Genomic DNA, 23,763 nt, shown 5'->3' on the forward strand with positions numbered 1-23,763 from the left:
ACGAGTCTTGTGTTTACAAGAAAATAGTCAACAAGGCTGTAGTTTTCTTGGTCCATTATGTTGATGATATCCTGCTTATTGGGAATGAGAAAGGATAATGAAAGATTTAGGAGATACATGATATGTTCTTGGAATCCAAATTATTCAAAATCGTAAAAACAGAACGCTAGCACTATCTCAAGCATCTTATATTAACAAAATGTTGTCAAGATATAACATACAAAATTCCAAAAAAGGTATGCTACCTTTAAGACACGAAATTCATTTGTGTAAAGAACAATGTCCTAAAACACCTCAAGAAATTAAGGAAATGAAAAGAATTCCTTAAGCATCAGCAGTCGAGAGCTTGATGTACGCTATGTTATGTACACGTCCCCACATATGCTTTGCAGTTAGAATCATCAGCAGGTTTCAGTCCAACCCTGGACATAACCATTGGATTGATGTTATGAACATCCTCAAGTATTTTTGGAGAACGAGGGACTATATGCTCGTGTATGGTCTTAAGGATTAGATCCTTACGGGATACACTGATTCTGATTTTCAAACTGATGTAGATTCTAGGAAATCTACTTCAAGATCAAAATTCACTCTAAATGGAGGAGCTATAGTGTGGAGAAGCACTAAACAGAGTTGTATTGTTGATTCCACGATGGAAGCTGAATATGTAGCTGCATGTGAAGCAGCCAAAGAAGCAGTATGGCTCAGAAAATCCTTGACAGACTCGGAAGTGGTTCTAAATATGCATCTGCCGATCACCCTGTATTGTGATAATAGTGGAGTAATTGCTAAATCAAAGGAACCTAGGAGTCACAAATGCGAAAAACACATCGAGTGAAAGTACCATCTCATCAGGGAGATAGTACATAGAGGAGACGTGATTGTCACGAAAATAGCCTCTGAGGATAATCTTGCTAATTCATTTACGAAGGCCCTCATGGCTAAAGTGTTCAAGGGTCACTTGGTCGGATTGAGACTACGAGCTTCCTAAATCTAGGGCAAGTGGGATAAGTCAAGGGTATAATAATGCTCTAGTTTATTGTATCAACATTGTAGATTTGTATATATCTGTAACCCACTGAAGTTTTAGTCTAAGTGTGAAGTTGTTGGGAATGTCCTAAGACTCGCAGTTCGTAATTTTAGAAACATATTCTATTTTATCAATAAAAGTATTATTGCATTCTGTTATAAAATCCAATAAATGAACCCAAGGCTATAGTATGAATACTTTAACTTTATATAGAGACCTAAAAGAGGATCAAGTATATAGCCTAAAAGGTCTATAAGTATATGGATGAGATTGGGTACCTCGTCCTAGGGACACTACGGATGCGACCCACTTTGTATATTAATACAAACGATATGATCCAAAAATCGTTCATGTAGAGACATGCAAGTGGAGGCATCCTATGCAAAAGATGTTTGCATAAGACCGAACCATGAAGTAGACACTTTTCTTTATAACTACCATTTACTATTAAAACTGATTATTTTAATTTGATGACCTAGGATAACTTGATATTAATTCTGAGCTATATATGAACTCCTGTTTATTCGAAATTATCCTTTGATCTGTATAGGCGAGAGTAGTTCAACAACATTGCTCAATAAGCCTCCCTTTTTGGGGATAGGACTGGATAGATAGCTGGAGACATAGTTCTGTAAAATGGAATTCACTCCTACCCATTTTAGGGTTAGTAGATAGGTTGTTCCCTTAAGTATTGATTCCTAGTCTTGAACATAGGGGGCCCTACCCTCTCATGGTAGAAAGGGATAAGGTTTGTTAGTTGGACTATAAACCAATTGTTCAATAAAGGATCAGTGGTGATTTAAAGAGCAAGATGTATTTACAGGGGTAAAATGGTAATTTTGGCCTAGCTTTAAATACGAACGACCTGTGAATGATCGGCTTACTGATTATGGTTAAATCAAATGGACAAAATTATATCTACAATGAGGATAGTGCAACCATCGAGCTATAGTGGTGTGTCTCGGTGGTTAACGGATATTGATTAATTCGGATTAAAGAGTTTAACCGATTAATCTCAAAACGTAGGAGCTCATGATTTGTAGGTCCATAAGGTCCCTCTACTAGCTTGTAAAAGATTAAACCTTGGATTAGAATATTGAGCGAATTTGAAACATTCCAATTCGAGATTAGAGTTTGGAATTTGAAATGTTTAAGTTTCAATTTAGGGTTTAGATAATTATATTCGATATAATTAACGTTTAGTTTTGTTGAAAACTAAACAAAATTGGAGAGTTCAAAATATTTAAATAATAATTTAAATATTTATTAATAAGTTGGGTTCATGTTTGAACTAGGTATTTTATTAATTTAATATTTGATATTAAATTATTATTTAATTAATTAAATATGTTTATTTATTTAACTAAATCATTTTTAATTTATAAAATTTATTTTTAGGATTGAATTTTAGTTTTTGTCTAAATTAATTTAAAGTAAATTTAATTAGATTTTAAAATAAAATTAAAATGATTTTTAAATGTTGAAAGTGGGTTTACCCTAATTTCAATTTCTTAGTAGATTTTTCCACATTTTAACACCTTGCTCACTATCTAAATGCTAATTGAAGTATCAATTAGCTAGATTAGTAAGTGTTTGCATGAATTAACTTGATAAATACTTTAGTTTTTAGAAGATTGAGGTTCATGCAATATGAATTTTCAAAAGAAATTCTTATTTTTACTTACTCTAAAAATCCTCTTCAATCCTATCTCTAATTGCTCTCAATTTAAGGTTTCCACCACTCAATCCAAGGCTGAGAATAGTGGAGAAGATCCTCTTGGTTGTCTATTGGAGATTTGAAGAATGGAGATTACAAGGTTTTGAAGTGAATCTTCAAAGGTATATATATTGAAATCCTCTTTTTGTTAAAATTTGTTTTTCAGCATGCTTTGTACTCAAATTAAGTGTAATTAGAGTACTTAATGATTATATTAGCTTCCGTTTTATGCATCTTTACTCTATCACCAAGACTGATCTTCGGTCAGGTTGCCATCAGTTGAGGATTAAGAACAACAATATACCTAAGACAACATTTCGTTCGAGATATGGACATCATGAGTACATTGTAATGTCATTTAGTTTGACTAATGCTTCTGCAGTATTTATGGATCTGATGAATAGGGTGTTCAAAGAATTCCTAGTTTTTATAGATGATATCTTGGTTTAGTCCAAGACAGAGGCAGAACACGATGAGTATTTACGAAAAGTTTTGGAGACTCTGAAGGCAAATAAGTTACATACCAAGTTTTCTATATGTGAGTTTTGGTTTAGGCAAGTGTTCTTTTAAGAACATGTGGTGTTAAAGGAAGAAGTATCTGTTAACCCTGCAAAGATTGAGGTAGTTAGCTGGCTATTATCGTCTATTGTGAAGGATTTCTCTCGCATAGCCATTCCTTTGATTCAGTTGACCAGAAAAGGAGCTTCCTTTGTTTGGAGTAAGGCTCGTGAAGACAGTTTTCAGGATCTTAAGCAAATAGAGAGAAGATGGGTCGAGAAGTTTCGTTATTTACAATGGAGCCTCCAAGAAAGGATAGGGATGTGCTAATGTAGCAGGGCAAAGTAGTTTCTTATGCCTCTCGTCAGTTGAAGAATCATGAACGAAACTATTCTACACATGATTATGAGTTGGCAATAGTTGTTTTAGCCTTAAAGATTTTTAGACATTATTTATATGGAGAGAAGATATAGATTTTCACCGACCAGAAGAGCTTAAAATACTTCTTCATTCAGAAGGAGTTAAATATGAGACAACGCAGAAGGCTAGAGTTAGTAAAGGATTATGATTGTGAAATTCTGTATCATCCAGGCGAGACAAATGTAGTGGCAGATGCTCTAAGTAGAAAGACAACCCATTTAACAACCCTGATTACCAAACTCATCTATGCAAGGATCGGAATGGGATGAAATTGTAGTAGCAGTGGGGGAATTCATTGCATAATTGGCACAACTGACGATGTAACCGACCATAAGATAGAAGATTATTAGTGCACAAGGCTATCCTTACCTTGTTGAGAAATTTCACAAGGTAGAGTCATGACAGGGTGGTGAGGACTCACTATCTTCAGATAACGGTCTTCTTTATCAAGGATGCTTGTGCATACCTACAGACAATGACCTTAAGAACAAATTATTATTAGAAGCTCATAGTTCCCTATTTTGATACATCCTAGCAGTGCCAAGATGTACCAGGACTTGAAATGTTGTTTTTAATGAAATGACATGAAAAAAGAGTGGAGTTTGTCAGTAAGTGCTTAGTGTGTAGCAAATGAAAGCTCTGAAACAAAAGCCAACAGGTTTGTTGCAGCCCTTGAGTGTACCAGAATAGAAGTGGAAGAATATGTCTGTGAATTTCATTATGGGGTTTCCTCAAATAGCAAAGGGCCTTATGGTGATTCAAATTGTAGTAGACAGGCTCACTAAGCTATTACATTTCGTTCTAGGAAAATCTACTTTTTCGGTGAATAAGTGGGTACGGTTATACATGAAAGAAGTGGTGAGGTTGCATGGAGTGTCAATATCTGTTGTTTCTGACAAAGACCCTCACTTTACTTTTAGTTTTTGGAAGAGTCTCCAATCAACATTGGATACTCATTTTTAGATTTCAGTACAACTTTCCACCTATATATTGATGGTCAAACAAAGAATTTGAATCAAATATTGGAAGATATGTTGCGCGTTTGTGCATTGGAGTTTTCAGGGAGTTGGGACTCTCACCTGAATTTGATGGAGTTTGCATATAATAACAGTTATCGAGCTACCATTGGCATATCGTTGTTTGAGGCCCTGTGTAGGAAGAGTTGTAGATCTTCTGTATGTTGGGATAAGATTAGTGAATGGAAGTTGCTAGGACCTGAGTTAGTGCAGATCACGAATGAGGCAATATAGAAGATCAAAGCATGTATTCAAACAACTCAAAGTAGATAGCAAAGTTACGCCGATATTAAGTGTAAAGACTTGAAGTTTAAAACTGGTGACTATGTGTTTTTGAAAGTAGCACCTTTGAAAAGTGTTCTGAGGTTCGTAGAAAGGGGAAACAAAGTCCACAAATTATTGGGCCTTTCGAGGTTTTGGAGCGAATTGGTCCTGTGGCTTATCAGTTGACATTGCCACCTCTCTCTACAACTCACAATTTTTTTCACGTTTCATTGTTAAGAAAGTATATGACAGATCCATTCGATGTGGTGGACTTTGAACCATTACAGCTGAATGAGAACTTAAGTTATGAGGAGAAGCATGTTTGACTTTAAGCAGGGAGGTGAAGACTTTATGCAACAGAGAGATAGCACTAGTGAAAGTTTTATGGCAGAATCACTAGTTCGAGGAGGCAACATGGGAAGGGAGGATGTGATGAAAGTCCAGTACCTAGAGATTTTTCATGAATAAACTTTCAAGGACGATTCTTGAGGAGGGAAGAATGTGACATCTCAAAATTTTAGGTAATTTAAGTTTAATTATCTTGAAATATTTTAGGGTTATTTTGAATTTTTTAGGTTAAATTGGATTATTGTACAAGGATAATTTAATCTTGAATTTTGTTTCGATGAGGGATTTGAGAATTTAAATTTAATTTAAGGAGAAGTTGGATTTATTTCAAATCTTAATTCAATTGTGAAATTAAATTAAATTTGGAAGGTTTAGAAATTATTTATAATTTAGAGAAGATAATGAATTTAAATTAATTTTATAGAATAATTGATTTAAATTTATTTCCCAAAAGAATTTGAGAGTTTAATTTTGAAAAGATTTTGAATTTGGAATTGGAAAAGGAAAAGGAAAAGGAAAGGGGGTTTGTTTATTATATATATATTGGTTATGGTTCAATTAATTGAGTAAAAAAAAAAAAAAAAAAAAGGAAATTCCTCCCTCCCTTCTTCAGATTTTTTGTACGGATGGCCTCATTTATGAGGCCCAAATGAAAATGGCCTTCTGTAGAGAAAGTAATGAAAAGTGGCCTTCTGCTTACGTCATAATCATGTGATTTTACCGATTCGTCCCTGAGATGCACCCCTCACACCTGCCAATATAATTTTTCTCGATCCTTGATGGCTCATCACACGTTCCTCGATGCACAATCACTCAAAATCCAGCTTCATGGTCACTCGATACGGCTGCAATCGACACGTGGTATCGATTGATTGTGCATCGAGGAACATGTGACAGTGCATCGAGGAACGTGTGACCGTACATCGAGGAACATATGATGAGCCATCAAGGAATGAGTAAATTCGTATTGGCAGGTGCAAAGGGTGCATCTCAGGGGCGAATCGGTAAAATCATATGCTTATGACGTAAGCAGAAGACCACTTTCCATTACTTTCTCTATAGGAGACTATTTTTCATTTGGGCCTCCCAAATGAGGCCATCCATACAAAAAAAAAACCCCTCTTCTTCACGTACGTGTGACCCTCTCATTTCTGTTTTTCTTCCTTGTGAGAACAATGTAGCCATGACCTCAAGTCAACTGCTGTCGCTCGTTTTCGTCCACTGTCTCTGTCACTGCCAAGCCGCCGTACAACACCACCGTCTTTAACCCTAAGCCTCGTCTCACTTCAACGCTCGTTCGCGGTGATTCTTCTTCTTTTAGGTCTCTCTTTTCCATCCAAACCCATCATATCTGCACGCAAGTCGCGAGCATTGAGCCCAGTCATTGTCGACGCCCCTCTTTAGCATCGTTGTTCTTCTAGTCGTCTATCACTGCCTCTGTGACACCAATGACCGTTGCCTGTCGTCGTTGATCGCTTCTGTCACCAATTTGTCATTTGGGGTTTGAGATTTGAAAGTTTTACGTTGCTGTCTGGAATTAGAAGAGTGATTTTGGCAGTTTATCGATGGATATGGTTTTATTTTGAAGTTTGGAATGGTTTCTGGTAAAACCGCTTATTGGGATTCAAGGTTTTACAAAGTTAAATTGCTAGCTACTTGAACTTAAATTCATCCTACTACTTGAACCGCCTTCGTGCTGGAAGATAAAACTAAAGATAATTTTGATGGTTCTAAGTCTGTATGAATTATGATGCCTGATTAGAGAGGATATAAACATATGACTGTCCTGTTTGAAGTATGTCATAAGTATGGATATGATCTTGTTTTATAAGATATTTTACAAGAATGTATGAGTATAATTTATATCTTATTTGACATGTATGAAGATATATGAGCTTTATGTTATGTTTTATGTGTGAGACTTTGTTATATGATGCATCATGTATACGTTAGTGATAGTTGCCCCTACCTGTAGTCATGTATCCACCAGAGGTTTGTGTCTCCTTTGGAATTCACCAGAGGTTTGTGTCTCCTTTGGAATTCACCAGAGGTTAGTGTCTCATTCAAGATTCACCAGAGATTATTGATCTCCTTTGAGATTTCACCAGGGTTAGTGATCTCCTTTGGGACTTCATAAGAGATTTGGGTATCCTTGGGGATTTACCAGAGGTTAGTGTCTCCTTCAGGATTAGCCAGAGGTTAGTGATCTCTTTCAAGACTTCACCAATGATCTCCTTTGATATTTCACCAGAGGTTAGTGATCTTCTTCGAGATTTCATTGGAGGTTTGTATATCCTTCGAGATTGACTAGGGGTTAGTGTCTACTTCGGGATCCACCATTGGTTAGTGTCTTCTTTGGGACTTCACTAGAGGTTAGTGATCTCCCTTAGAATTTCACCAGATGTTGTGGGTACATCTCACCTACGGTAGGTGGGGTTAAATTATTCAATAGATGGTCATCTATGAGAAAGTAGAGGTTTATGCATGTCCCGCTAGATTGTATATTTATAGGACATAAATGCTTATATCGACCCCGGTGGTGGGGCTACTTACTGAGTATTTTATACTCATTCTTTATCATGTTTCTTTTTCAGGTAAAGGTAAGAACACTCCGGTGAAGGATAGGCAGAATCTGTGATTAAGCCACTGGAACTAGTCAAATGCTTTCGCTCCTGTCTTTTTTATGTTTTCATGATTTTAAACTTAGTCAGTTTTTGAATTTAGAGAATATTTAGTTTTTGCACTTTTAATTGTTTTAGATGATGTTTTCTAAAGATGTTTAATTCTCTTAAGAGTACCTGTTAAATGAATTTTAGATTTTATTTTTAATAACAATTAATTATTATATGACATTTACTTGATTTTTGCCAATTTATGAAAAGTATCATTTTGAGGTGAATGTGTGTATAGTAATGACCTAGTACAAATCCTAGGGAGTCAGATCGTTATAATGTATCCGCCACCAAAAAGAGTGAAATGAAGCATAACTAGAGTAGTCTATTTATTTTAATGAAATGTCAAACGACGTAGAAATGTTGCTTCCCACATGTAGATTTCAGTTGGAACAAATTTTTATCTGTTCTAAATTAGGCCTCTACACAAATAGACATACAGTCTTCCGAACAAAAATTTGACAATCAAAATACTCTTGAAAAATATTCAAGAAAGAAAACAATACTTCCACTTTAAACAACAATTTAATATATACAATAACAATTTCAACAAAATCTCACATAATAACAAGCATGCTGTTAAATATTTTGCTAAATAACAATAATCAAAACACAGTTGTATCACTGCTTTACTCCATAGATATCCAACTATTCTCAATTTTAATTCCTGGAATAATTATCAACTTCATGATCAAGGCTTAAACACATCCAATAACTTACGATCAAAAACCAAAATTCTATCACGGTCCATGAATTGATCTAAATGCTAAGCAATCTCTTATAATACCCATCTTTCCCACTTAAAAAAAAAAAAGCATCAGAAAGAATTGAGAAAATAGGATTTGTTTAGTACAAAATTAGGGAGATGAGACATTGAACTCTGACCTCAAAAGACCAAAACAATAAATACTTTTTAGAATGAAAAATATTATTCAATAATATAACAGCCTTAAAATCTCTTCATAGCTATAAAGAAATTAAGAACAATTAAATCTGAAGAGTTAGAAAATGCTTTAAATAATAAACCACACTTTATAATAACAATTATACTTGTTTATGCCAAATGTTAGTCAAGGAAAAATGTACTTGACCTCCACGTGATAACGACAAAGAAAAAGGATTTTGATGTCTAAGTCAGTAAGAGAGTTATAGAATGGAGAAAAAATCAAAAGTTTAAAATACATGAATCATGGTGTGTTTATATAGAAAGTTGACGTCGTCAATTAGGATTTCAGAATATCTTAGGATAATTAGATTATCTACTGAGCCAAGAGGTGGGCCCGATTTTATATTTGGTTAGGATCGTCCCGACTTGGGCCGAGCATCTTATTTGTGCCATATCTTGGGCCCAAAACGATCTCTCGGATTGGGCATGCATTTAGCCATTTGGCAAGGCTTGACCTTCGCCTCAACCTTGGCTTGGCCGCAGCCGAGCATGTTAGCTTGGGCCTTTGGCCCATTTTGGTCTTCAGTTTCTATTTTTGGCTTATATCACGTTTCTTCTTGACTTTGTCATTTCTAAATGTCAGTTATACCCTTTGATCCGAAATTACTCTAATAATACCAATGAAAACCAACTTTTTTACACCAAAAATTAGTCCAAAAATAATACATATAGTCTCAAATTTAAAGAAATACTAAACGATTTTGAAAAGTTCTCTTCATCAAAACCTTCAATACTAGCCCACGTATCCATACTAGCTGAATGAAAATTTGTAACAAGACATTATAAAAAGAATTGTTAAATTAGAAGTTTGTATATCTGGTGATCTTCTTTTAAACTTTTAATCATGTGTCTAATAAGATCCTCAACTTTTAAATTTTTATAAGATATAACTTTATTTAGTTTACAAAGTAGTCAATGCTTGAGGGAATCTCAATTAGTTTAAGGACATAATATAACTTTTACCTATATTTTTCTTTTAATTAGTAAAGTGGAAATATGAGTTATCGAAATCAGAACCTTCGACTTCAAGAAAAATAATAAATGTCAATTACCACAGAGTTATAGTTCATGTTGGACCGTCTTGACTAAGAGATTAAGAGTTTTTTTTGTATGGATGACCTTAATTTTGTAGTCGTAATGTCGTTTGTCCAACCTTTTAAAAATAATGAAGTATGAACTCTTTGTCATTGTCAGAACACACTAAGGCGTGTGAATTATTCATATTGCCCCTCACGATTTTAATGTGTGAAATTAAAGCCATACATACAATAACGCTCTCACTTCCTAGGACTCTTCCTCCCTCCTTCAATCGAACTCATACTCATACTCAACTAATTCAATACAACAGTACTCTAAATAATATGGTTTAGCTTCTTCCTTCACTTCCTCTACTCACTCTCACTTTTCTTGCACTTACATTCCCCTCGCTCTCCCACTCACGCTCTTTTTCACTCCTTCACACTCATGCTCTGAACTTCATTAATGATGTGCAATGCACAATATAGATAATTAAACGTTGTGTTCTGACAATGACAAATAGTCATTATTTATCGTTTTTAAAAACGACTAAGACCAAACGTATGAATATTAATCATCCAAATTTTAGGTCATCCAAACAAAATAATTAAGAGATTTAGATGTTTTGAATCCTTTCATTTCAATACGTTGTTGAGCTAAGGACAAAAAAGACCACAAAGTTGATGATCCCACACGTCAAGGACGGCACAAATGTAGTGGTCATTTCATTAATCACCATTGCCCTTAAGGAAACTAAACCTAGAAAGAGAGAGAAAGTAAGTCACTCCCTTTGCACGTGCATCTCACACCACCTTTCACTCCCCTTTCACCAACCCCTACCCCTTCCATAATTCATAACGTCTCTTTTTCCCCTCTAGAAGCTTAATTATTATTGAAACAAAAACCTCCTCATTTTCTCCAACCTCTCTCACGAGACTAATGCCTGCCCCTTCTCTTTATCTCTTCACTTTAATATCCATTTTTTTCTTTTTTTGAAAAAAGGTTATTATTAATTATTATTCTTATTAACTCAACCAATATAATATAATCCCCCTAACACCCCTTTTCTCCCTTCCCATGCATATGATATGGCCGACGCCGACCAATTCTCTCGCCGGAAACCCCTTGGGAATAAGCGTGCATCCGCCGCCAATAGAGACCCCGACTCCGCCACTGCCACGGTCACTGCCTCGGCTCCTTGTGGTGCATGCAAATTTCTTAGAAGAAAATGTGTCGATGGTTGTATCTTTGCACCACATTTCGCCTCCGATCAAGGCGCTGCCCGCTTTGCCGCTGTGCATAAGGTCTTTGGAGCTAGCAACGTGTCGAAACTGCTGCTGCATATTCCAGTCAGCCGCCGAAATGACGCTGTTGTTACTATTTCTTATGAGGCTCAGGCCAGACTATCCGACCCTGTCTATGGCTGTGTCTCTACTGTCCTTGCCCTACAACAACAGGTTTATTTTTTCTTTGCTCCTTATCTTCCAATTTGTAGTTTTTTTAACAAATTTTATTGGTTAGGAAATAGATATATATTTTTTCAAACAGATTTTATCATATAATTTTAAGAAGAAAACTAGAATACTTCCTGGGGTGACTGAAGCTGTCCAAGCATACAATCGTCCAATAAATTTTTTTTATTATTATTATTAGTAGTAGTAGTATTTTGGTAAAAGAAAGGAATGTATGGGACTAATTACTGACCAAATTTAATAGCATAAAGAAACGTTGGGGGCTAAATATTGATGTTTTTGAGTTCCACTAATGAGATCTATTTGCACTTTCAGAACAAAAAAGAGACTTATCTAATTAATTTTTTTCTTTTACAATTATGTTTCAATACGATATATAATTATAAAAGTTTTAAATTCTTACACTCTCAAGGTAAAGAAGGTAGGAAATATAATATGGATTTTTATATATTAAGATCTAATATTTTTTTTATCAAAATACAATTAACAACCATTGAAAATTTATTTTGTACTAAAAAATGGTTGAAAATGTACTGATAGCTTATTTTATTGGCTTTGAAGTCAAATGTTTAATTTCTTCATTCTACATATCAAAATTAAAAAAATATATAACAATGTTCAATTTTCAAATAAAATAAACATAGGTGTTTTAACTAGTGAAGACCACAATTTTTAAAAGATAAATGAATTACAACTCTCGATGAAACTCTATATTTATCTAATGCCCCGCTAATTTAGCTTACTATGTTAGACATAAAAACTAAAACTTTAGAGATTAAATAACAAAAAGCGTCGAATTTCAGAACTAATGCTATACTATCTCATTGATAATCACCTTTGTTTGTAACATTTGGTTTATATATTTCAGGTGGCCTCTCTACAGGCGGAGCTTGCGGCGGTTCAAGCTCAATTGATAACCAGCAGGTTGGCATTTGCAGCTGCAATTCAAAACTCACAGCCATCCCAAGTCGGAGCGTTGCAGCCAGCTTACTCTAACAACTCCTCCATCTCTGTCTCCGCCTCTACCTCTGCTCATAATGCAATCAATTTGAGTAGTTTTGCTTCCAATTATGACCTTCCGACCGAGACTGCCCCATCTTCCCATCACCTAGAGCCTCTTCATCTCCCTCACCGACCGATCGAAGATGAGGAAGACGAGGAAAATAGCCAGTTGCCGGCCATATTCGCCAATTAAGACTCTTTTACCTTCATTTTCAATCGACAACCCAATGCCTGTAGAATCAGGCTTGGAGATGAATAATATGGAAGTGATTTTCCATCAGTTTTCCTGCTAACTATAAGACAGAATCAATTTAGGAGGCAACGAAAACCAATGGAATTAAAATTTTCAACTTTAACAGCAGGGATGCAACTGTGCAGTATGAAAGAGGAAGGAAAAAGAGATAAAAACTAATTAATCTAGTCAATCCAATCGGTTTGAAGTATCGTTGTCAATCAGACAGATTCAGTTTCTAAAGTATAATACTAAACAGTAGGGATCAGTTCAATTTGGATAGAATATAGATATTGTCGAATTCGAGCAACTCAACTATACATCTACTTAAAAAGCATGGAGTTACTACGCATAATCTTCGAGCCAACGATTTTGAAGGTACCGATCGATCCATAAACTTTTTGGATGGTAATCGAAATCTCTGTCCAGTGAGCTATAATTACTAGGCATAATTAGTCAAATAAATAACATTGTTATTTGTCACATTCATCCAATCTAAAATGAAGTATAAAATAGGAGGAGAAATGATACAAAGTACTTCAATTCCTTTACTTCCGATTCCCATTCTATTCCTCGCTCATGAAATTATGTATTTTCTGAAGGCAAAGTTCCCAAACAGCAAGAACTACCACAGAAGCATTTCAAACCTTCATGCTTTAATCTGATATCGCCATAACTAAAGGTAAGCTCTTCATCTTTTGATATGCTTCGTGAAGCATAGAAACAAAGGCGAGGCAACATAACACCTGTGCTTCTCACCAATCTTGTTGCTAGATTACCTCCATCACAAGAGTGATTTATGAACCGTGCAACGTTCCCAATCCAGGTCGCATCAATGTTCATTCGCAAACATGCATTTCCAGATGGAAGATGCTCTCTGACAACGAGAAGAGATGAAGCAAACCGCCCGCCTTTAGCATGCACATCATATATTTTCTGCCTCTTTCTTGCTTCTCTGGTGGTCAAAAGTTCACCTTTTGGATGCAAAATTCAGTCGCATCAAGTTTAGAGATCTTCAACACGAAAAAGAACATAATTTCAATTACATGGAGTGTTCTCTAAGAGCTTACATACAATATATCTCTTGGACTTTTTTCAGTCATAAAATACCCTTCATTTAAACACCAGCTCATTTACATGAACCAAAAATCTGATATACTGACCAACAAACATCATCTACATATTTTTCCCAGAAGCAAATAACTCATCTATTCGTTTGCCCTTTATTGGTTACGCTCGTAAACAAATCAATGGATTTTGAAAGCCAGAACATTCTCATGAAGGAGTATCTTTATCACGCATGCTTCTCCACAAATCTTATATCCTTATTATGAATCACTACAGAAAATGCATTTATTTCAGAATCACTGGAGTTTGTAGACTTCCAGTATACTTACTATTCTGGGCCTTCATTCCTTAACAAAGTAAAAACTCAATATATTTTACAAAATGAAATTAACTTATTCCATGTACACAAAACGTAAATGAGTAGTTTTCTTAAATATTAGTTCAAGATTCAATCAATGAGACATTATTCGTTTATTAGCTTAAGTGAGATTTATTTAGTTCACTTCATAGTTGGACAAAGAACACTGATTCACTAAAAAGCCAATGGAACGTACAAAAACTTCCAAAATGAAATTCACTTCTTCAATATCTGCAAAGTAAATGAGTATTTAATGAACATCAGTTCAGGACTTCAACAATGAAGTCTCGCACTTACATTGGTACAAGAGAATTTAGTTCTTACTTAGTCTGAGTAGAATTGAAGGCATACAATCTTGAACTGTAATATTCAAAATAAATTCAGCCACTCAACCAGAATAAGGCAGAATGAGCAGAGCAACTATGCAAAATCATAACAAATTCCACAACATGAACATCAAAGGGAAATACCTGCATACTCACAAACGAACGTCCCTTCTTGAATCAGCTCGTCAGCGAACAAACCCCATCCTTTCTTCTCATCTCTCAAAATCTTCAATCGAACAGAAATTCCTCTCTGGGTCAACCGATTTTCACACTCCAGCCCACAAGAACATCGCGGTCCACACTCGCTAGCAACATCCACCAACCCATCCAAGCTCGAACAGGAGCATTGGAACTCAAAATCCCCGCAATTTTCACAATCGCATCCAAATACACCGCTAACCCAATCATCGACCAAATTCATCGATTCGCTCTCGACATGGCTCGATTGGAAATCGGAAATTGAGCCCCAGCATTGGCGCTCGAAATGGTGGTTGGAGATAATGACCGTGGGGGTGTAGAGGAAGAAGGCGTAGGGGCGATCGTCGATTGGATTATGGAATGGGATGGGAATTTTCTCGAGGGATCTGGAAGCGTCGAGAATCCGGCGAAGAGTGATGGATTTGGATGTGGCATTGAGGAATTTGCAGGAGAGAGAGATGCTTGCGAGCTCGAGCGAGGTCAGCCATGGAAGGACGAGGTGAGCGCAGTGAAGGAGGCCAGAATTTAAATGTTCTTCTTCTCCTTCTTCGGCTTCACTGGTTTTCGAGCATTTTTTTGATACGGCTCGCTTCATTTGTCGATATCGGACACCGTCGGAAGACTATACATTCAATTATATAAATAATTAATATTAAACACGGTTTATATGAAAAATGAAAAATATATTATAAAATTATGTTACATAAATTTGGTTATAATAATACACTTTAGATTTTAAACACGACAATATGTTTTCTAAATTAATTTGTGTTTTACTTACGGTGGGCAAAAATCCCATAGGGTCGGATCCTCGCCAATTTGATCGAGGATGGGTCAAAAGAGGACACAAAACAAGTCCCCGAATTGAGGACGGGGAGAGTATCCTTGCCCAACCTCGACCCCAACACCGTCCCGAATATTTTTTTATTATTTTTTAATATATATATGTTCTTTAATTATTTTTACTTTTTTTAAATTTTATTTCATAATTTAATTAATTTTAATTTTTTTATTAAATTTAATATAATGAAATGCTAAAATGTTTCTTTATTATTAATTTAAATAAATAAAATAATAATAATACCCACTTGTTACCTTAAATATTTAAAATTTCACTATAAATAAAAATTTAATTGATTTTAAATAAAAAATTTTAAAAAATAGAAGACGAGAAATTTTTTCCCGCAGGGACCTGATCCCAAATGGAGAGTCCCCGACCTCGACCCCCCAAAACAAAGAATGGGATGGGGACGGGGATTAAAATGCCCCACGGGGATGGGGGATGCAGCCGAATCCACCCTGCCCCATTATCAACTCTAATTTTACTTATGGTAAAAAATGACCTTATTTTAATGATAATTGACATGACCTTCTTACCTAAAGGTTATCAGATCTCCCTTACTTGGTCTTCAGTCCAAGTTTGTTGTACATATTATGTTAGTAATTTCTGTTGTAACAAATTTAATTCTATCTTCACTCATTCCGATTCTTTGCCTCTATAATTTGGGTTGTTGTATCCTTATTGAATTCAACCTGAAATATACAAAAAATTCCTTCTTAACTCACTATTCACCTTAGTATCAAAGCGGTTGACAAATATCACCTTTTCTATTATCCTCCCTCCCTCCCCGAAATGGCTTCCTCCTCTCTTCAAACACCTGCATCTCACTATCTATTTTCCTTCTTAACTCACTATCTGTCATATGGAAAGCTCATGCCCTATTTGGTCACATTGATGGATCCACACCCCAACAAAACCAATTCCTTCCTTCCTTCCGCCTCCCCAAACACCTCTACCTCCACCAAACCTCCTGCCTAAAGAGAACCCAATCCCAAATACCTCCCATGGACCTATTGCGATCAAACCCTCATTACTTTCATCAATGCCATCCTATCCGCTTTCATTTTCTCTCATGTAACCTTAGTATCTACTGATCGGGAACTCTGGCTATCTCTCAAACGGCATTGTTCTTCCAAAACTCGTACAAGTATTTTGGATCTTTGTTCAAAACTCTAGAGTGAAAAAATCATCTACCAAATCCGTTAAGCAATACACACGGTGTGTCAAGGACATCGTTGATCGGTTAGCCGCAGCCTCGATCACTATTGATGATGAAGATACGCTTCTCCACATTCTAAATGGCTTGCCACTCGATTACAGCTCATTCCCACGCCTCTCTTTGAACTCGTAATATATTGATTACACTTGAAGAGCTCAATGTGTTGCTCACCGTTGAGGAGAATTTTATTGCTCACTTGAATCTGGTCAACGAACCAATGTCGAAAATCGGTTGTCATCAAGTATTCTGGAAATCGACAAGGGAATTGTGGAAATTAACAAGCACCACACTCCTCTAATTTTAACCTTAATTTTCTTACAAGTCAACAACCCACTTTCGACAACTATAAGGGGCATGGTTGTGGCTCAAACCGATTAAATGGATTTGAGCCTTCTCAAGGCTCATTCGGACCACCAAACTTTTTCAATGGCCATAATTCTTCACTTGGGCCTTTCTTTAATCAATATTCTCTACCTCTTAGTCATGGGCCCTCAATCGACTCAAATACTGGGCAAATTTAATGTCAAATATGCTTTAAATATGGCCACAGTGCCATTGATTGCTACAATTGGATGAACTTTTCTTATCAAGAACGCTATCCTCCATCCCAATTGGGATGCAATGACGATAAACTCCATGCCGCAATTCACTTCCTTCTTCTAATATTGTGTGGTTATCTGATAGTGGGTCCAAAGCTCATCTGACCAATGAACTTAGCAACCTTAACTTATCCAGCAATTACAATGGTGAAGAGACAATTATTTTTGGCAATAGACAACCTTTGAACATTACATATACTGGTAATGGTATTCTTCCCACCCCTATACGTGATTTTCATCTTTCTAAAATACATCACTTTTTTTATTTAGCCTCTAGTCTTCTATCTGTTAGTAAATTTTGTATTGATAATAGTTATCATTTCATTTTTTATTCCGACTTTTTAACCATTCAGGATAAAAAGACGGGTCGTCCATTGTATACAGATCAATGTGTCACTGGCATGTATCACATTCCTTACTAGTCATCCATTCTCTCCTCTTTTGTGCCTCCCAAAAATTGCAGACTTGTAGCAAAACAAGAGTGTGATATGTGGCATCATCATTTAGGCCATCCCTTGCCCAAAGTCTTGCGTAGTTCCCTTCGTCTCTTTGGTTTGTTCACTATTAATTATTTATCTACATGTCAGTTTCCTAGTTGTTTAAGAGCAAAAATGACAAAATTATCGTTTCCTATGTCACACTTTCTTTTAATCCTTTAGAACTTGTGCATAGTGATGTTTGGGAACCATCTCCTTTTTTATCTAATAAAGCTTTATTGATGTTTTTAGCAAATTTACCTAGGTTGTTTCCTATGTTCTATAAGTTGGATGTCAGTGCTATATTTCATAAATTTGTTCCTTTTATTGAAAACTTGCTTTCTATTTGCCTAAAAGTTTTTCGATCTAATGGTGGTGGTGAATTTTGTAATTCTTTAGTTTCTTCCATATTTTCTACTAAAGGCATATTAACCAAAAATCCTGCTCATATACTCCCAAGTAGAATGGGACAGCTGAACGAAAGTATAGACATATTGTTGAAACTATTATGTCTCTATTATTTCATTCATCTGTCCCTCTTGAATTTTGGCCTTACACTTTCTCCATTGCTATTTTATTAATTAATAGAATGCCAACTTCATCTCTCAATATGATGTCACTGTTTGAAAAATTGTTTGGATATACTTCTGATTTGCTACATCTAAGGTTTTTGGGTGTGCATGTTATTCTTTATTAAAACCATATAATTCACATAAACTTCAACCTAAAAATTCTCAACATGTTTTCCTTGGTTACACTTTAGACTTTAAAGGTTATATTTGCTTTAATCCACTAACACAAAAATCAATTGTCTCACGTCATGTTATTTTTCATGAAACAACATTTTCTTTCTCTACTCAATCTACTAGTCTTTGTAATGTTCCACTGTTGCCCATTTCCCCTTACAGTTCACTATCTTTACCTACTCTTGACCCTCTTACACTTGCACCTTAACCAACAATCCTTTCATCACCACCAGCTACTATACCTAACCTTCCACCAATACTTACTCCATCCTCACCAACAAACTCTTCATCTCTACTAGATAATCTTCCTGCCCTAACACCTCCATCTTCAGAGCCAACAAGTGGCGATCCCTCTTCATTAACATAACATCTGACCAATGTCCATCGTATGTAGACATGGTCTAAATCTGGTATTGTTAAACCTCAAATTTTGAATTTTAATGTTATTATGTTTGTCCCCACTAATCCAACAAGTTATTTAGAAGCTTCTAAATATCTTGAGTGGCATTCTGCAATGTCGAATGAATTCATGGCTTTACAACAACAAAGTGTTGGGGTTGATGCCCTAAATTTCGTAGGGTCTTATAGTTTGTAAACCTTGTATGAACAAACTTGTATGTGATTAATAATATATGATATTTTATTCACTTTATCTATGAAATATATGATATTTTAGTTTCATTAACCATAAACCAATAAACTAACATCCACGGCTATCATTGTAACTTAAACATGTATGTGGAGACGTACAGATGGATCATGTTTAAGTGATAACCTAAATGGTCTGTAGTATATGGATAAAGATGGGTATCTTATCCTGATGACACTACGAGTATGACCCACTTTGTAGGTGTTACAAATGTTATAAAGTGCTACAAATGATCTGATCCTGATCATTCATGTATTAGATATGTGAGCGGGGATATTCTATACAAAAGAGTTTGTATAAGATCGGACCACAAAATGTTTAGTCTCATTATATAACACCGTTCATAATTGAGACTTTCATTTCACTAAGATGACCATAAGTAACATGATCTTAATCCTAAGTGAGTTGTGAACTCCTGCCTATGAGGGCAGTCCTTTAATTTGTATGGGTGAGAGTGACCAGATCGCCGACTCAACAAGCCTACCATTTTGGGGATTCGTCTGATTGGGGAGCTAAAAACTCAACTACATAAGATGAAATTCACTTCTCCCCAAAGCGGGGGTAAGTAAATAAATTAAAGGGCTGATTCAAGTCTTGAACAATGCGGCGCCACACCCTCTCCTGGCTTGAGAGAGGTTTAATCATAGTGAGACTATGATCTATTGTTCATTAGAGGGATCAGTGGTACTTAAGGAGTTAAAGGTAACTACAGGGGTAAAACTGTAATTTTGTCCAGTTGTACTTACGAGCAATTTGTGAAGGGTCATCGTACTGTTGATTGGTTATATCCAATTGACATAGAAATATATATGTAGTGCGAATAGTGCAACTGTCAGTCTTTAGTGGAGTGCCCGACAGTTAACAGATGGTGGATAATGTAATTAAAGAGTTAGTATTAAAGAGTTAGTCACGTACCATTGGAGCTTCAAGCTACAAGTCCGTAAGGTCCCCTTGGTAGCTCAAAAGGATTTAGTTGAGAATCAGTTTTTGGTTAATTTTAATGGTTCAAATTAATAAGAGGGAATTTAATTATATATGATATAATTGACATAATGTATTTGATACATTATAGTTTAATTGGAGAAATAAATATTTGAATATGATTCAAATATATTTCTATGAAGAAGATTCATAGTTATTAAATTTAATATAAATATAATTTATATAAAATGTCATAAAATAGAGAAAAATAACTATAGTTTATATTGTATATGATGCAATACTAAAACTATAGATTATAAATATAATATGATAAGTTGGTTATCATATTTATTTATATTACTAATTATTTGGATAACTAACCATTTTTTCTCTCTAACCACCTTAATGGGAGGTTAGTTGGTTTTTATGGCAAAATGGAATAAATAAAATTTTATTTTATTTTTCCAAAGACAATCTTCATGAAATTGCAGAGCCTATACGAGAGAGCTTAAGATTTACACGATTGAAGAATCTTGCTATACGATATTGCACTTTCTCAATCGTCTTCCCCTCTAAACTCACAAACTCCCTCCTAACCAAAATAGTCAGAACCCACCACTTCTGGTTCTCACCCTGAGAATACTAAGGATAATAAGTCATAGTGTCTTCCCTTTTTGGTTCAAGTTTTCTTGTTGTTCGAGGGGTTCGTGACTGTTCGAAGAGTTCGTGATAGTTTGAGAGATTTACGTGAAGAAGTTCCTCAAAGGTATAATCTCTTAACTCTATTTTTTATTCAAAAGCATGCTGTAATTTTTGTTAAGATGCATAATCTGTATCTTTGCTGTAAATATTTGTTTTCAGTTAAAATGGAATTTAAAGGATCTGCTTCCACTCATGGATCTTATAAATCAAGTTCCTTCACAAAGTACTTGGTCCTTGGTACCTTGGTCTGCGGTATGAATGTCATTGGTTGTAAGTGGGTCTATTGCATGAAGTACAACTCTTATAGAATTATCTCACGTTACAAAGCTTGCTTGGTTGCTAAAGGTTATCACCAAATTGAGGGTTTCGACTTTGGTGAAACTTTTAGCCCCGTTGTTAAGAAACCCACTATTCGCATTATTTTCTCTTGCTACTCAATACAAATTGCCTTTGTATCAACTAGATATAAAGAATGTATTTCTCCATGGTCAATTACAGGAGGTTGTATATGTCTTAACCTGTTGGATTTATTGATAAATCATATCCAGATCATGTATGTTTACTTCACAAGAGCTTGTACGGTTTAAAACAAGTGTCGCGTGCATGATATGACAGGTTCATATCTTACTTGTACACACTTGACTTTGCTATCTCCTCAGCTGACTTTTCACTTTTCGTTCGGTGTATTGGGTCATCTATTACATATCTACTCCTATATGTAGATGACATTATTCTTATTAGAACTAGCGTATCTTATATCGCTTCTTTCAAGATAACATTGGCTTCTGAGTTTCAGATTTTTGACTTGGGAAAACTCAAGTATTTCCTTGGATTGGAAAAACATTATCTTTCAAATGGTTTTTTTATTAACCAAACCAAATATCTCTTGGATATGTTGAAGACCTCTGCATGATCGGAGCCAAACCTTGTGTTGCATCCCTTCCCGCATTACCCTCTAACCCGAGAAGAAATGTGACAACAACAATTGCCAACCCTTTTATGACAATTATTACTGATATACTTGCATGAACTGAGGCTCTTGGTACCTGATAAACAATTTATATCCTACAACAGACTATTATCTCGTAATTAAATATAAGCACACAGATGCTTATATAGTGGAATATTCATTCGTATATCTCCTAGGTTAGGGTCCAGTAAGTTTATGTTCAACATCCTCAAAAGTCTACTCTAACTTCCCATAGTTATGAACATAAGACCCAAATTTACAAAGATGTGATGAGCCACCTAAACTTTAAGTTCTTTGAGATGCAACTGATCGATAGAACCTGCTAGGCCTCAAGACGTCGACCGCTACCTAGGGAGGGAAAACATTTAAAAGATTGAGCTTAAAATGTCCAGTGAGTGACCATTTAAAATAAAACATACTTACAACATAAATAACATAAACATGGTTTCTCATAAAACATTCAAATAACCATTTTCAGGGTTTGGAAATAAAACTAGAAACATAAAATCATGCCATATGCTAAACCCTAAAAGAAAACGGAATATACATATGGGATAACCCTTTTGCTCAATCCCTAATGACCTTAGTTGAGAGAGATCCTTTTTGCTCGATCTTATCAACGTCGATAACATGTGTCACACGTGCACATAAAGTTGGATTAGGTTATGACCACCTTACCATACCTTCAGTCTCAAGGATCTCTAGCATAATTGAAATCTAGGTACCTTACTATACTTTCAGTACCAACATTGGAGTAGGGCTTATACAAAGCACTAAAACATTTAAACCATCTTACAAATGTAATAACAGAAAACATCATGTGAGTTAACTATACTTCATTAATTCATATCATCGCATGGTGCCTTGAAGATATTAAGTATAAATCATAGGCATGAACTTACTAAAATCGCATGCTAGATTCACATATGAAATCTCATTTATTTAAAAGCATAGGTCATGCATCCAAGAAATGAATAAAGCATGCATTGTAGAAATCATGGTTTTAAAACTGCATGTTGAATTGTTTATGCATTAGAAATCATATGCAAAACTAATCATTAGGAAACATTTATTAAAACTTGTCACTCATTTTTTTAAACTATTTATTCAAGGGTCTGTAAGTCTCTCCTACTTACGTCTGCCCTGAAATAAGGAAAGGTCTCTTGGTCAGTATAATTAGCTCCCTTTTGAGCTTAACACATAAACTTAACTTCATCACATAACTAGCAATTTCTTTGCATCATGACTAAGTTCATCGCATCCTAACCCCTCTCATCGCATCAAGTACCCTTAGCCATTTTACCTTATAACTTGGCTAAAAAATGGCAACCCTTTCCCACGGTGCTTGGATAAGCACTGGAACACCTTTTTTAGCCTATGCGATGAACGTCCACTATGTGATGCACTCAATGCACTTCGACTATGAATACTTTGTTAATGCTCACACGCATCATCGCATATCATCGGCTAGTCAGCTACTTGCTTGTTCTCTGTATGCAGCTGCCTGCTTATTCATCCAACCAAACTTCCAAATTTTAATTTCAACTTAAATAACTCTAATTCCAGATGTAATCTCATGAAATTTTCTTCCAAGAACTTAATTCTAAATGTCTTAACTAGCTTACCTTAAAACCTTAGCCTCTAATACTTCCTTATAAGCCCGAAATTCACCAAGTTTTACAACTCATCTGTGTGGCCTAGACTCTTGAACACTTAAATAAATTATTCACTCTTCAGCTCAATTTTCACGAAAATCTTCTTCCGGTAGCCTGGGTTCAACTTCTTCAATGCTCAGGTGTCAATTCGACAATAACTCTTCATCCTCAACACTTCCAAAATGCCCAAACCGAGCTTCTTCAACTACATCTTCCTTTTATACTAAAGTTGCATGTCCTTAATGCTTCCATAAAGTGATAGTTGGCGTACTAACTCATCTTTATAGCCTCTAAGCATGCCACTTAGTGTAAACCCTCGAATCTCCCTTAAGTAAGTTAGGTTAAAACTTGGATAATAAGGAAGGTTAAAGAGGAATAAAAGTGAAGGAAAATGCCTTAAG

General features: G+C 35.4%; 2 protein-coding genes across 2 annotated transcripts; one reads left to right on the plus strand and one right to left on the minus strand.

The window, feature by feature from the left end:
- Nucleotides 1–10,888: 10,888 nt before the first annotated feature.
- LBD20 (LOB domain-containing protein 20) lies at nt 10,889–12,695 on the plus strand. The gene is made up of 2 exons (XM_039050321.2): nt 10,889–11,385; nt 12,269–12,695. The coding sequence occupies exons 1-2, from the start codon at nt 11,017–11,019 to the stop codon at nt 12,593–12,595; spliced, it is 696 nt and encodes a 231-aa protein (XP_038906249.2). The 5' UTR covers nt 10,889–11,016; the 3' UTR covers nt 12,596–12,695.
- A 309-nt stretch (nt 12,696–13,004) lies between these two features.
- SDG20 (SET domain protein 20) lies at nt 13,005–15,239 on the minus strand. The gene is made up of 2 exons (XM_039050319.2): nt 14,531–15,239; nt 13,005–13,608 (listed from the first exon to the last, which is right to left on the minus strand). The coding sequence occupies exons 1-2, from the start codon at nt 15,177–15,179 to the stop codon at nt 13,220–13,222; spliced, it is 1,038 nt and encodes a 345-aa protein (XP_038906247.2). The 5' UTR covers nt 15,180–15,239; the 3' UTR covers nt 13,005–13,219.
- Nucleotides 15,240–23,763: the final 8,524 nt, after the last annotated feature.

This window comes from Benincasa hispida, chromosome 11 (genome assembly GCF_027475165.1).
Source record: "Benincasa hispida cultivar pf3 chromosome 11, pf3_genome.v1.1, whole genome shotgun sequence".
NCBI lineage: Eukaryota > Viridiplantae > Streptophyta > Magnoliopsida > Cucurbitales > Cucurbitaceae > Benincasa > Benincasa hispida.

Bases quoted from the DNA above. Each gene is read 5' to 3' on its own strand.
- SDG20 (XM_039050319.2), bottom strand. From the start codon at position 15,179: ATGAAGCGAGCCGTATCAAAAAAATGCTCGAAAACCAGTGAAGCCGAA. The intron at 13,609-14,530 runs GTATTTCCCTTT...TGCATCCAAAAG, and splicing joins GTTCGTTTGTGAGTATGCAG to GTGAACTTTTGACCACCAGA.
- LBD20 (XM_039050321.2), top strand. From the start codon at position 11,017: ATGGCCGACGCCGACCAATTCTCTCGCCGGAAACCCCTTGGGAATAAG. The intron at 11,386-12,268 runs GTTTATTTTTTC...TATATATTTCAG, and splicing joins TCCTTGCCCTACAACAACAG to GTGGCCTCTCTACAGGCGGA.